This window comes from Periplaneta americana, chromosome 9, assembly GCF_040183065.1.
Source record: "Periplaneta americana isolate PAMFEO1 chromosome 9, P.americana_PAMFEO1_priV1, whole genome shotgun sequence".
Lineage (NCBI taxonomy): Eukaryota > Metazoa > Arthropoda > Insecta > Blattodea > Blattidae > Periplaneta > Periplaneta americana.
In genome coordinates this window covers 42,913,224-42,926,397 of record NC_091125.1, presented here as the reverse complement: position 1 = coordinate 42,926,397, position 13,174 = coordinate 42,913,224, and the positions used below count along the sequence as shown (strand labels likewise).

The 13,174-nt window shown below is 35.3% G+C and overlaps 1 protein-coding gene across 2 annotated transcripts in view; it reads right to left on the bottom strand.

The window, feature by feature from the left end:
• The window catches only part of LOC138705864 (transcription factor HES-1-like), a 109,740-nt gene extending 97,117 nt beyond the window's left edge, over nt 1-12,623 (bottom strand). For both annotated transcript variants that reach the window (XM_069834552.1, XM_069834553.1), the window contains exon 1: nt 11,954-12,623. In XM_069834552.1, coding sequence (XP_069690653.1) covers nt 11,954-12,190 — 237 coding nt within the window. In that variant the 5' untranslated portion in view covers nt 12,191-12,623. The remainder of the gene's footprint in view (nt 1-11,953) is intronic.
• Between the last annotated feature and the right edge of the window lie 551 nt (nt 12,624-13,174).

The window sequence follows — 13,174 nt, the reverse complement described above, 5'->3', positions numbered from 1 at the left end:
ATTGGTTTCATAGTTAATTATCGCCATAATCTTGAATGAGTGAAGCGGTTATAGTAAATTTCAGTTCGTTTTGCACAAACAAAAATCATATTAACCTATTTCTTGCAGGTATCTTCGAGTTTATGGTGGAATTTAATATACTTCATTAAAATAATAAATTAACTTTATGCATTTAATATTTCAATAATGGAAGGAAGGTGTTAATTTTTCCTAAAGAACACGACAACGAAAGTGTAACATATTTTCTCGTCTGCTAGGAGAGAGATCTGCGATGATGAGGCGATAGTAGCGATCCTAGTGGTGGGCAACTACCCATGTTTGCATTTTTACTACATATTGAGCTTCGCGACTGTATATAGTAGACTGTGATTCTATATTGATCTTAATACCAGAGAGCTGAAATTTTAACAGTTTAATTTAACATTAATTGTTTATAATTCTTTTGTTTCTCATTGCACGCTGTATGAGAAAATATTAAAAAAAATTGTGTGATATTGCAAAAGGAAAAAGAAAAAAGAAACCGAGATCTTCATATAAATACAGTGCATACATTTTATCTTCCCACTCTCGCGGAAGTAGAGTGGAAGCGGCAGTGCACAGCGCAGAGTTCAGATGCTGCTCATACTGAGCGCTCGGTTATGAATCAAGATCATGCGAAATAACCGTAGAACGAAATTGTGAAAGTGCTAAAAAAATACTTAACTTTTCGAAGACGATGTTGAAAGTGTGTAAAGATAAAAAGTGTGCACAGTACATGTTTTCAGTACCCTATTGCTCATATCAGATGCAACTGTTTGTTTTCAAGCATGCCATATGCTTTGTCCTGAAATAATTTTATAAATTATCTATACTAATAAGAAATCTGTAGCCGAAATTTTTCTGGTAATTTTCGATTTTCCAAAAATAATTGGTCCGACCATATATAATTAACCACCCTGAAACCGAAAATCGCTTTTTTGAAATTTTTGTTTGTATGTCTGTCTGTCTGTCTGTCTGTTACCTTTTCACGCGATAATGGCTGAACGGATTTCGATGAAAATTGGAATATAAATTAAGTTCGTTGTAACTTAGATTTTAGGCTATATGGTATTCAAAACACATTATTTAAAAGGGGGGTTATAAGGGAGCCTGAATTAAATAAGTCGAAATATCTCGCTTATTATTGATTTTTGTGAAAAATGTTACATAACAAACGTTTCTTTAAACATAATTTGCGATAAGTTTTATTCCTTGAAAAATTTTGATAGGACTGATATTTAATGAGATAAATGAGTTTTAAAATTAAAATAACTGCCATCTAAGGCAGTGTAATGAATTAAGAAACAAATGACTTCGTCTATAAGGGGCTTTGGACAGCAACAATCGAAAACTATGAAAGATAGCCTACAGAGAATGTTTCTGTGTTTGTATGAAGTAATATCGGAAGCTAAATTAACCGATTTGTATAATTAATTATTATTTCACCATTGGAAAGTGTAGTTTATCTAGATGGACATAATGCTATACTGTTATTACAGTAACTTCTGATATAATATAATATAATATAATATAATATAATATAATATAATATAATATAATATAATATAATATAATATAATATAATATAATATAATATAATATAATATAATATAATATAATATAATATAATATAATATAATATAATATTATAATATATAATTTAAGTTATTTGAAGGGTTCAGAACCATAGTGGGCCAAGCGCCATTTACAGAATACGTAGAAAACAAGGGTTAAAATTGTTATTAGCATAATTCAATGGAAACCTATAACAAGTAAAATAAAATATACACATTAAATCTAAATGATATCAATCTTCATTAAACTATGGTTGCATGTGATAAAAATTAAGAAACATGTTAAAGGAATTGTCATTGCACCAAATGAGTGTCTCTGGACCAAAATGATCGCATTTTAATTATTTGGATCCAATTTAAATTAAGTAACATATTAAACGATTTATCCTTCTATCAAACACGAATGTTCCCTGGATCAAATGTCCTATTTTAATTATGTAATTACTTTATATTTATTTCTAACGGGTGCAGCGGAGCGCACGGGTACGGCTAGTTATCTATAGAATTGTAGGTACATTTTTAGGCGTCAAAGAACCTGCCTGAATTGCTTTGCAAAATTGAAGTAATCATAGCCTATCCATTTACAAATGAAGAAAAAAGTGACGTAATTACTAAATCATCCTTTTGTTAAGTAGTTTACGAAATGATAAAAGTGCTTACAGTTTTAACTATACTATAGCGTTATATTACTGCACTTTTTTTTTTCTAATATAGAAGCCTGAGGGAGTACATCATATTGGTTTCATTTTCATTATGATATTCTTAAGTACAATTAACTACGACTAGACACTGCAAAGCATCTTGGTTATCAGTTTTGGTCAATTCGTCTTGTTATTTATTTGAGAAAAACAAACACGTGAATAAGTTTGCTGTTTCTGCAACTTATTTCAGGGAATATATTGAATGTTAATTTCTTCAGTACTATTCTTACAAAATCCAACACTGCGCTAGATTAAACATATCGATGACTAAGTTGTGATACCTCGTATCTACAAAAATGGTCATTTGGTTTAACTACAGTATTTAGATGAATTACGTTGTTGTTATGTACACAAAATTGGACAGTTAAGTAATATTTTGTCCTCGAGTAGAATATCTTACAAAGTAGAAAAATATATAAAAAGTTTGTCTATTTTTTTTAAATTAATTTTCAAAACAGTTTCTTTTATTGAACTGCAAATTTTAAAATACAATGTATCACTTCTTAGTCATCGATATGTGATTATTATGATATAGGCCCTAATACTTCAGTTATTTTTTGTGTAAGAATTGCATAATTTTCTCTCATCCGTAAAAAGTAATAAGAGGCACAAACGAACTTACTTCATTACGCACTGCTTTATTTTTAAAGCTCTTAAACACCGATTTTTAATTCTACATGCTATGACAGTAGAAATAGAGCTATCGCCAAAGTTGTGAGTTGAGTTCATGACAAATGCGTTTGAGACTCTTATCGGTGGTTCATTAGGGTAAGCTCTATTTTTGCAGGCAGAAATCAAGTGGTCATAGTAACCAGCCCAAAAGTTTGAAGTTTGACAAATGAAGAAACAGCCCCACGATATGAAATGCTTCTTCAAACTTCGTCATACAAAAATGTACTAATGGCTGAAGAATGCAATGTAAAAATCAAGGACAGAAAACACCCGTTTTCAAAAATATCCAAACACGAGACAATAAGAAAAACCAAAGAATTCCATTCCAAATTGGCTACAAGAATATACGAGTAGACTTACTGACGAAGATGCCATTAACGATAACTGTCGGTATGAGTTGGCCTACTACCAGAATTCTATCAGAAGGATGGATTGTTTGTGTCAGGTGTCGGAAGTGACCCTATAAATTTATGTATGCGAGTCGATAGTGATGATGAAGCTGTCCATGTTTGCCCCGATTATGTATAGAATTATTTTTTAAGTGCAGTGTATAACGTTTTTTATCATGCGCAATTTTTACACTCTACTACTATTATTTTCTAACTTTTTCCTTTTTATTTACTTACGACTTAATGAGATGAAAAACTTAATCAAATCACGCCACTCTTGTAAATTTTTCAAGACTGTACATTAAGATGCTTAATTAGCTGTAAAGAAACAATTTCCTAAAGTCCTATGATTTGTAACAATTTTTGCGACAAGTGCGTAAGAATAATGTAATTTTTAGTTAAAAATTGAAAACTAAATTCTGTACAAAGTAATTAACAACATATTCTTAACTTCAGAACACTAGCCAGTTAAAGAAATGATACTTCTGAATAGTTCATTCTCTATTTGTAATATTATTTTACCCTTAAAACTAAAGAAAAAAATGGTAATTTTACAAACAACTTCAAATTAGTGTAATTCTGAAAATATTGAGATTAGGACACATGTTTATATGACATTTTTTTACACAGAATGTCTTGGAAAATAATCTCCTTAACTGGCGGTAAATCGTTGTGAATCACTCTGCATATCTGAATATGCATTAAAATGAAAATTCCACGTAAAGAACATAATTTGTCATAACAAATTTTACACATCAACCATAGATGATTCTATTTTAAGTAAAGTTGTGTTAAATTCCTCGCATTAATCTTTTCCTACTTCAAAAATTGTCAGGTTGTCTACCGAAAATGTGAAACAAAAATTACTTATTTTCAATTACCACGTCTTAATTTATTATTCATAAGCATGATTAAAAAAACATCAATCAAATTTCTGTCCTCTTATGATTTGTCATTAAGCTTTTGCCTTAAGTTCTCTGATCTTCATTTCAATGGACACGCAGCCAACTTCTCTTCCAGCCTTCTAGACTGCCTTCAACTCGCGTATGTTACTGCCGACTACCGACCACCGCAGCTCAGGCAACGGTGCCAAGATTAAATAAGTGAAGCAGAATAATATGCGTAATTTCGTTACCCTATACTCGCTTTATGGAATGAACGCTGGTTCGAGTCCTTAGGAGGAAAACATTTTCTCATGAAATTTCGGCCAGTGTGCTTTCGGTGCTTACCCAGCGAGTCCCGGTCAGGACTGGGATTTTTCACTGAAAAGTATATAGTGGCACTTGTGGCGGACAAGGTCGCGCAGTTGGGGTTTTTCTCGGGGTTATCTCGTTTTCCCATATTAGACATCTACATAATTCCGTCAACATTTCTCCATTTCATTATCATTGCATAGCATTCCCTGAACGCCGGCTGGCGATGCAAGGAGGGAGCTGACCTAGGAACTAGGGAGGGTTGCCTGCTGAAAATCTGGGTACACAACAAACCGTAGTAGTATTCAGCCGGTGTGGGTTTGGGAATGCGACTAGTTCGAGGGTTAGCGCAATCGATCATGAAAGGTAGCAGTGCTAGGTCGTAGTGACCACTCCAGAAATTGCATTCCATATATGGAGTACAGCGGCATCCAACGCTACTTAGTTCAGGTCAGCTGTTCACTAAACATACAAAAGCAAAATGAAACTAGGCGGTTGAAAATGGGTAATCCAATAGAAGAATTTGGTAGCTAGCATGTCATTAGGAAAGAAGAAAATACTTTTTATCAGAAAGAAGGAAACATTTTTCATTTGAAACATTTAAAATATTTACAGTCATTGATTGTAATGTGTACCGACTCGTAAAGTACAGCTCATGCATTTTGTCAAGACACTCGCGATGTGCAGTACGGGAACAACGTTTCTGTGTAGGGGGTAAAAGTAGAAGGGAAGGTCGGGCGTGTGTCTACAGACTTCAAGGCAAAACTAACTTATTCCCCTATAATTCGTACGTAGACTCATCCGATCTCGTGGGCAGCTCTGTATCTAGATGCCTTTTACTTATTGCAAAAATAAGGGATAGATAAATTCCGGGCGCCAGGTTGCCGTGGTGACTAAAAGTTTTTGTATGGCGTCTGAGTTTTTTTATAGAGTTAAAAATTTTAAAAACTTCGATTTTTTTATGTCACTACGACTAATATATAATGCTAACAAAAGAGGTTGTAGGAAGAAACTCGAATGTGCTTTTAAATGAATACCGTTACATTTGTTGCGCATCTTAGATATTGTCCTACATAGCTTCAGAACGTCTCTGTGAGCGTGTGTTTGCATTGCAAAGACGTTTAATATTGTTTAATGTATTTCAGCCTAAACATATCTTTATCTTAGATCGAGTAGTTTTCTCATTGCATGCGTGGACAAAATGTGCTGGCTCCTAAAACTGAAGGGATGGCTCCTGATTTTTTTTTTTTTAATTTTGTTTCTCCCTGGTAAAAATTATCTTGTATTGTATATAAGCTGCCTTCAAATAAATATTGTGTTATTGTTATTATTAAATCCAAGTGGTATTTTTGTACTTGAGTATTATTTCTGTTGTTCAACGGCTTATATGCACACGCACACGAATAAACAGATATAAACATAGAGTACCGGAGCGTGCGGGAAGACTACTGAACTGCTTTGTAAACTGTTGACTCGCAGTTTTCTCTCCGTATCAAGCGAAGCTAGTATGATCGATGTACACCTAACTTGTATTTGAAGTAACTAAATGCAGGGCTTTACTTATGACACAACGAAATCACTCTGCAAGTATGAGGGTGAGAAGTAGCAACAACTCTTTTTCCCAGCATTCGTAACGCGTTCAAAGGGACTTTTATTACTACTAGCCTTCATCAACATTTTTGACCTATTTTATATAGGCCTACCACTTTATGCGCTGACGAACAGTCTGTTTCTAGTGAATCTAATGAGTGACGACGCTCTCCGAAGAACACGTACTGAATTTGGAAATGAGTACGTTATTCTAATGTGAAACTTCCATCCTACAATATACAAGAAATGTCAGTTGAAGGAAAGTATAACGTAAAATTAACTTTAAAATTATTATATTTACAATTATAAAATTTTAATTACCTGAGTTTTAAAATATGTTGCCTAAAGGAAAATGCAAATATAAAATTAAGCTCAAAAGAATATATGGAGCAGCACAAAAAATATGAATACGAAAGTTTAAACAGAACACAATTAAAACGTTTACGACGCCAACATGCTTAATGATTTACGAAAGTAAAAAACTGAGCATTTAATAGACCTATTGAAATAAAATAAAAACCGAGTCAGGAATCATAATGTTATAACATCTAAGGGCAGAATACACACCTTGAGACGAAGAATTAAGATGGTGAATTGAATTCAACCTAATTTAAAGAGAATGGAAACAAAAAGCAGTGGTATGACGAAATTTCAGAAATGTCAAAAGAGACACTTTAAAAACATTATTACATTACAAACTCAGAAAGCACGGAGATGTATCCTGTTCTACGGATAAATGACTGAACAAACACTCTTGAAGTTGTAACCTTTATAAACATGAAACTGTTTTGCGCGAGTGTCGAATAAAATGCTATGAAACATTCTAATATAAACGTCACTTCCTTAGCAACGAGTGAATTCTCACTACTCTGACATCACTTTCTTAGCAACGAATCAGACTCTTGCATTGATATGGAGTTCGCTAGAGGTATAAACTTAATTTATTGCATAAATTATATTTCTTATTTCTCTTATCACAGATCCATACTAACGGCTTTCCAACAAACCAATTCATATGAAACACAGTAGTTTCACTGTAAATACTGCCCGTCCGAGTGGTTACGTCATATCTCGGTTTTTTTTTTTTTTTTTTTTTTTTCGACCGGCCAGAGGCCGTTTTCCAAAGTTATCTATTTTTGTTTTCTGTTTGTTTACCTTTGTTTCCTTTGTTTTTACTTATACTAGTACAATCACAACACCCATGCCCAAGGCGGGACTCGAACCCACAACCCTTCGGACCGAGCGATAGGGACATGCCGTGCCCCTACCGCTTGAGCCATCCGGGCCGGCTGGTTTCCCCCATCCCTTTCTGTTGGCCCCTTTGTAAAGATGGGGGTGTTAGACTCTTTCCTGAAAATATTTGATGTACGGAATTGAAAGACTACGTAATATACTAGAACTGTTTAAAATTTTAAAGAAAAGGGTCACGTTAAGTGTCATGTAATTTCCCCGTTTCGACAACCCTGCGACATAACCACTCGGACGGACAGTATTTGCACAGATGTATGGTATATTTCAATAAAGAGATAAAGAAAAATAATTAATAATAATGCAGTGCATGCATTTTATCTTTCCACTCGCGAGAAGTAGAATGGAAGCGGTAGCTGCCCACATGCGAGTACTCTAATGCATTGTATGCACTGTACAACACACAAATTGTATTAAAATTATTTCACTCTTAATCATATTCAGAATATAAATAAGAACCAATTCGTTAAAGATTTAAATACTACAATAACATCCAACCGAAAGCATCAAGATTCATGTAATTACAGGGACTTTATGAATCCCTGTGACTTTTTTAATCAGTTACTTAACGACGCTGTACCAACTGCGAGGTTTCGAGACTCGGTGAAATTGATGATGATGATGATGATGATGATGATAATAATAATAATAATAATAATAATAATAATAATAATAATAATAATAATAATAATCATCATCATCATCCGTGGCGCTACAGCCCACGAAGAGCCAAGACCGATCAGTCGGCTGCTGGCCTCACGGCCACATGCCGAAGCAGAAGTGGACGATCATCCAACCAGAATTGGGGTATCGTGTGGTTAGCACGATGAGTCTTCTAGACGTTATAGCTGGTTTACGTTACCGGATTTCGCTATCTATCGTAGCTCCCCAAGTGCATCACTATGCTGGGTGGGCACATGACCCATACACTGGCCGAAATTTCATGAGAAAATTTCTTCCCCTATGAGGACTCGAACCAGCGCGCATTCCGTAACGCGAGTCCTAGGCAGGATGCCTTAGACCACGACGTCACGGCGCGGGAAGAAATTAATGGAAGATGCATAATATTACAAGAGAAGCTGGTTTAAATATTTTAATGAAACATGGATCTTGAGAAAAACTGACGAGCAGAGATTGGAAACGTTACAAATGCGTTCTGCTTGACATTAGTCGAGTAACACTAAGAGGATGACTCAATTGGAGATAAGTTAAATATGGAGAACATTGTTACATAGATAAGGGACTATCCGTTCGGATGGAGTAGCAAGTGAACAGGCTGATTTCAGATAGTGTACCAAAACAACATCTGAATAGTAGGCTCCATGGTGAAAGAAATTTGAGAAGACCCAGAACCAGAAGGGAGGAAAAATTCTGAATTCGGAACGGACACCAGTGTCCCACACCTTGATTAGGAGGATGAATAGATAGATGATATTTGGTGAGATGAGTCCGAGAATTCGCCATGGGATGACCTGAAATTCGCCTTACAGTGGGAAAAATCTCTAAAAATGCAACCAAATAATCAAGTGAAGGATGATTCGAAATCACGCACGAGCGCAGCTTTGGATTCCGGTTCCAGCTCGTCAATAAGCTGTAAACCGCAAAATTGTTCTAAATCCACGAGGAAGGAAGATGATAATGATTACAAAATTTTCTCAAGATAAATTAGTGTCTTATAATTGAAGGGTTCAAAACCATAGTGGGCCAAGCGCCATTTACTAAAACCGTAGAAAACAAGGGTAAAAATTAAGTTATTACCATAATTCAATGAAAAAATATAGCAAGTAATATAAAGCATACACATTAAAACTAAATTATATATCAATCTTCATTAAACTATGGTATTCACTTAACTTTAACCTTGCTTTCTCCGTTTTTAATAAACGGCGTTTGGCCCACTATGGCTCTGAACCCTACAATTGAAAAAAAAAATTGTAGATAATTGTATGTCGGATACTCACAAGTCGTGAATAAGGAAGTAAAATATATTCATTTTTCTTTACGCCAGCTTTTTTTTTAGCGCGGTACATTATGTGGACATAGAGAAGCCAAATCGAAGCGATCACGCTGATTAAATCTTCCTCTGTGTAACAGTTGGTTAATTACATAGTGTACAAAGTGACAGGAAAGTCAACATAGCTGAATAAATATTGCCCCACCACAAACGAGAGTGAATTGGTCAACTTTAGAGAACCGAATGTACAAGATTTCATGAGTTTCAGCAAATACAACAATGACCTAGTTCCAGTCTTTGGGTCATCTGCATTCACAAAGGAAGGACAAAGAAAGAAACGGGAAATACAAGAACTTTAAATTAAAGTCGAAATAAGTAATGATGATTCAGTCAGCACCCGCTATTGACACGAAACAGTCTTTCATTGTAGTTACAAGTGATGTTTGCTCATATGAAATATTTATGAAATTTTGGAACCTCCATTCATTGACTTATCCTCAATGAACTTACGAGCGGTTGTCTTGGTGATTGTGCCCCATTTCATTCCTGTTGCATTAATGATTTCTTACTCTCTTCGCCTCGTTGTTCGGTAGAGTTTTCGTGTTGACCTCTCTTTCATTACCGCATCATGCAATTCAGCAGGTTATTCTTGGCTTCAGTTAAGTTTTATAGTGAGCAGCTCAATGTGCACGAACTGAGGATATTGCACTGTCAGCAAATATTTCGCTGTTTCTGCAGTGACTCTGTATGTACCAATCATTGTCACGGGCTCTTTATCCGTCTGGACGCTTAAATGGTTACAAGAAATCCCTCAAGATTTCTTTATTATTACAGATAAAGTAAATTACTAATATTGACTTCTTTAAATCATATAGGTGCTATTCACAGACATTTCGCTAGCCCGCGCTACGAGCGTGCTAAACTAGCCCCGACTATCGACTGGTTACTTGCACAGGATTCATATCATATCATATCGCTAACACTGGTGTATAAATACGAAAAACGTTAGTTCGCTGATCATCCACCGGAAGCCCGCGCTAAGAATGTCTATATTCATAGACGGCCCTTAGTTTCTCCACCGTTAAAAAAAACACTAAGATTCAAGAGAACCTATTGCTAAGGAAATCAATGCTGTTCGACCACATCCTCAAAAACCACCAACTTAGATGTATTGCAAAGTTCTCTCCACTGGACATTTAAATGCCAGTGTTCAATAAAAAAGATACGCATTTGTGGCCTCTTTCATGTATAATGCAAGCCCCGCCCAACTGATATTTAACATTCGTTATTGACAAAAACAAAACATGAAGTTTATGATAAAGTTTTCCTTCTGTTTCAGTTAATTAATACTTTTTATCGTGCGTATGTTTCTGATTTTTAAACATTCTTAATCATAGTATTTCAATTTTTCACTGTAAAGAAGTCAAAATAAAAATTTCCTTTTTTATATTTTTATTACACTGTACGTATATTTTGCTTACAGTTATTTAAATATTGTCACATCTTGAAACAGGGAAGTAGTCATAATTTCGTAAGAGAACGTGACAGTAACTAGATAAAATATCAGTCATCGAATAACTGATAAATATAATCTATTAGCCGAAGTAATCCTCCAGTTTTTTCTTTTGACTTGACTACTCTCTACTTTGAAAGGTAAAACAGATAGGCCTAGATACGACTCACACAGTGTTTCATGGAGCTTAAACAGCTACTTGTGTATGTATATGATGTATTTAAATGATAACATTTATAATAATAGGCCTATACATATAATCAGTGTGCGAATTGAATATTTTCTCCAGAGTTGGACATTAAAATGTTAATTGCCGATAAAAATATTGTATATAATAATTTACAGTGTTAGTCGACTCGTAATATTGTCGCGTTCAACTTATATTAAATAAGAAATGAGAATATTTGTTATGTACTGCATTAATAACATATAAAATAGGAAAACTATGAATTATGCAGCTGAAAAGGATTAATACTATCCCTAGTAGAGGAAAATTAATATCTTTCAGCATGGGACATCAGATTCTCCGGGGTGGGGGGGTGCAATCCCCGGCATCACCTTCGTCAATTCGCACCATGCATATAATACATAAGTATATTCTTTACAATTATCTAACATTAATTCGTAATTAATTATTAAACAACAAATTGAGATCAACACTGTTGTTATATTTATAACATGGAAGGAAACTGCATAAAAATAACTTATCCGAAAAGAAAACGCACTAATAATTATTGTATATGAAAGTGAGTGAGAACATTTGAATTAATTAAAGTCTTTGTTATCAATTTTTCTTTGTTAATATAAAACAATGTATTTCTAGATATAATTTGGAATATAATTCACGATTATCTGATTCACTTTCGGTTTCCTATTAGGGCGGATAATATATATCCTTGTAATTTTGTTCACTTCTACTGCCTTCAATTATATTTATGATTAGCAGTGCCAATGTAAAATGTTTGATCTCAGCAATATAACGAACATATTCTATACTTTGCTATTCCATTTCCTGTAACAAACTGGCTTACTTTAAAACATACTGAATTGTGCATGCAACGAGGAGCCACGTGGCCGCATCGTGTGCAGGTGCCTACTCACTCTGCGTCCGTCCGAGGGTCTGGCTCCTGTCGCGCCGGCGATCGCGGCCGCTGCTCCCGCCAAGTTGCTGCCCGACACCGCTGCAGTCGATGCTGCTGACGAGTTCTTGGCCGCACCGCACTTCTTACCCACCCCGCTCACTAAGTCCTGGTGGTGGTGTAGCGCTTTGCTGTTTGTCGATCTGTTGCTGCCGCTGCTGCTGTTTTTGTTGCTGTTGCTAACAAGTCTCGCTGTCATAGCGCCACCGGGTTATTTTCCAGCATCAAAAGTTGTAAGAGTTTTCATAAATTGACAACTGTAATTCGAAATAAATTATCATAATTCTACAGAGGAACCTTTCTTTTAACGTTCTTTATAAAGATGTTCGAAGTTTCCCGAGAAAACTCCCTACCTAAAAACTATTTAATTAATTAAATAAACAACATTAGGCCACATTCAAAGTTTTAAAGTAAAAAAAAAACTTATTTTCTAAGTTCAACTGCTTAGCGTTTTCTTAAACTCTTTCTTCCTCCAGAATTATAAGGTATCAGTCTCGCAATTACTCCTTGGGAAACAAAGGACGAACTGCGCTGCGTCTTATTGTTGCGTCATGTATTGTTTTGCACACGAGAGAGCGCGCTGATGTCGCGGCGGAGCGGCAACAACTGCCTGCCTGTGGCCGCGACGAGGGCTCGTGCCGCACTGAGAGGGCGTGAGTCGCGTCGCTCTCCTACCGCGCGGCCCCCGGCCCAGTCACTCCGCACCTTGCAGCGCAGTGGCGGCACACCCACGCGCCAGTGGCGAGGCACATGTTCCAAACAAAGGATGGAGAAAGTTAAGCGCTCGTCACCAAATGAACTAAGTGTCCCCCGTAAGTGAATGACATACCGGAATACCTAACAGGCACTGAAGAATTTCAAGCAATTTATAAAATGCCCGCAAAAAATTTATAGCTACGTTTTACGAGTTTCACAGACTTCAGTCCTTTATCACGTTGTGAATAATATACAAATTTTCTTTTACGTTTTATAATCCATGTCCTCAATTTTTTTTTTACAAAACACATGAAAAAATTAAATCACTTAAAATTACTTCGAAATAAGAAATGAAATTTCGATTTCTGGCTTGTCCTTGTAAGATTTATACTTCATTTATACATTATACGACTTAAGTAGTTGCACGCAATTAATATTGTACATACATACATACATACATACATACATACATACATACATACAATAG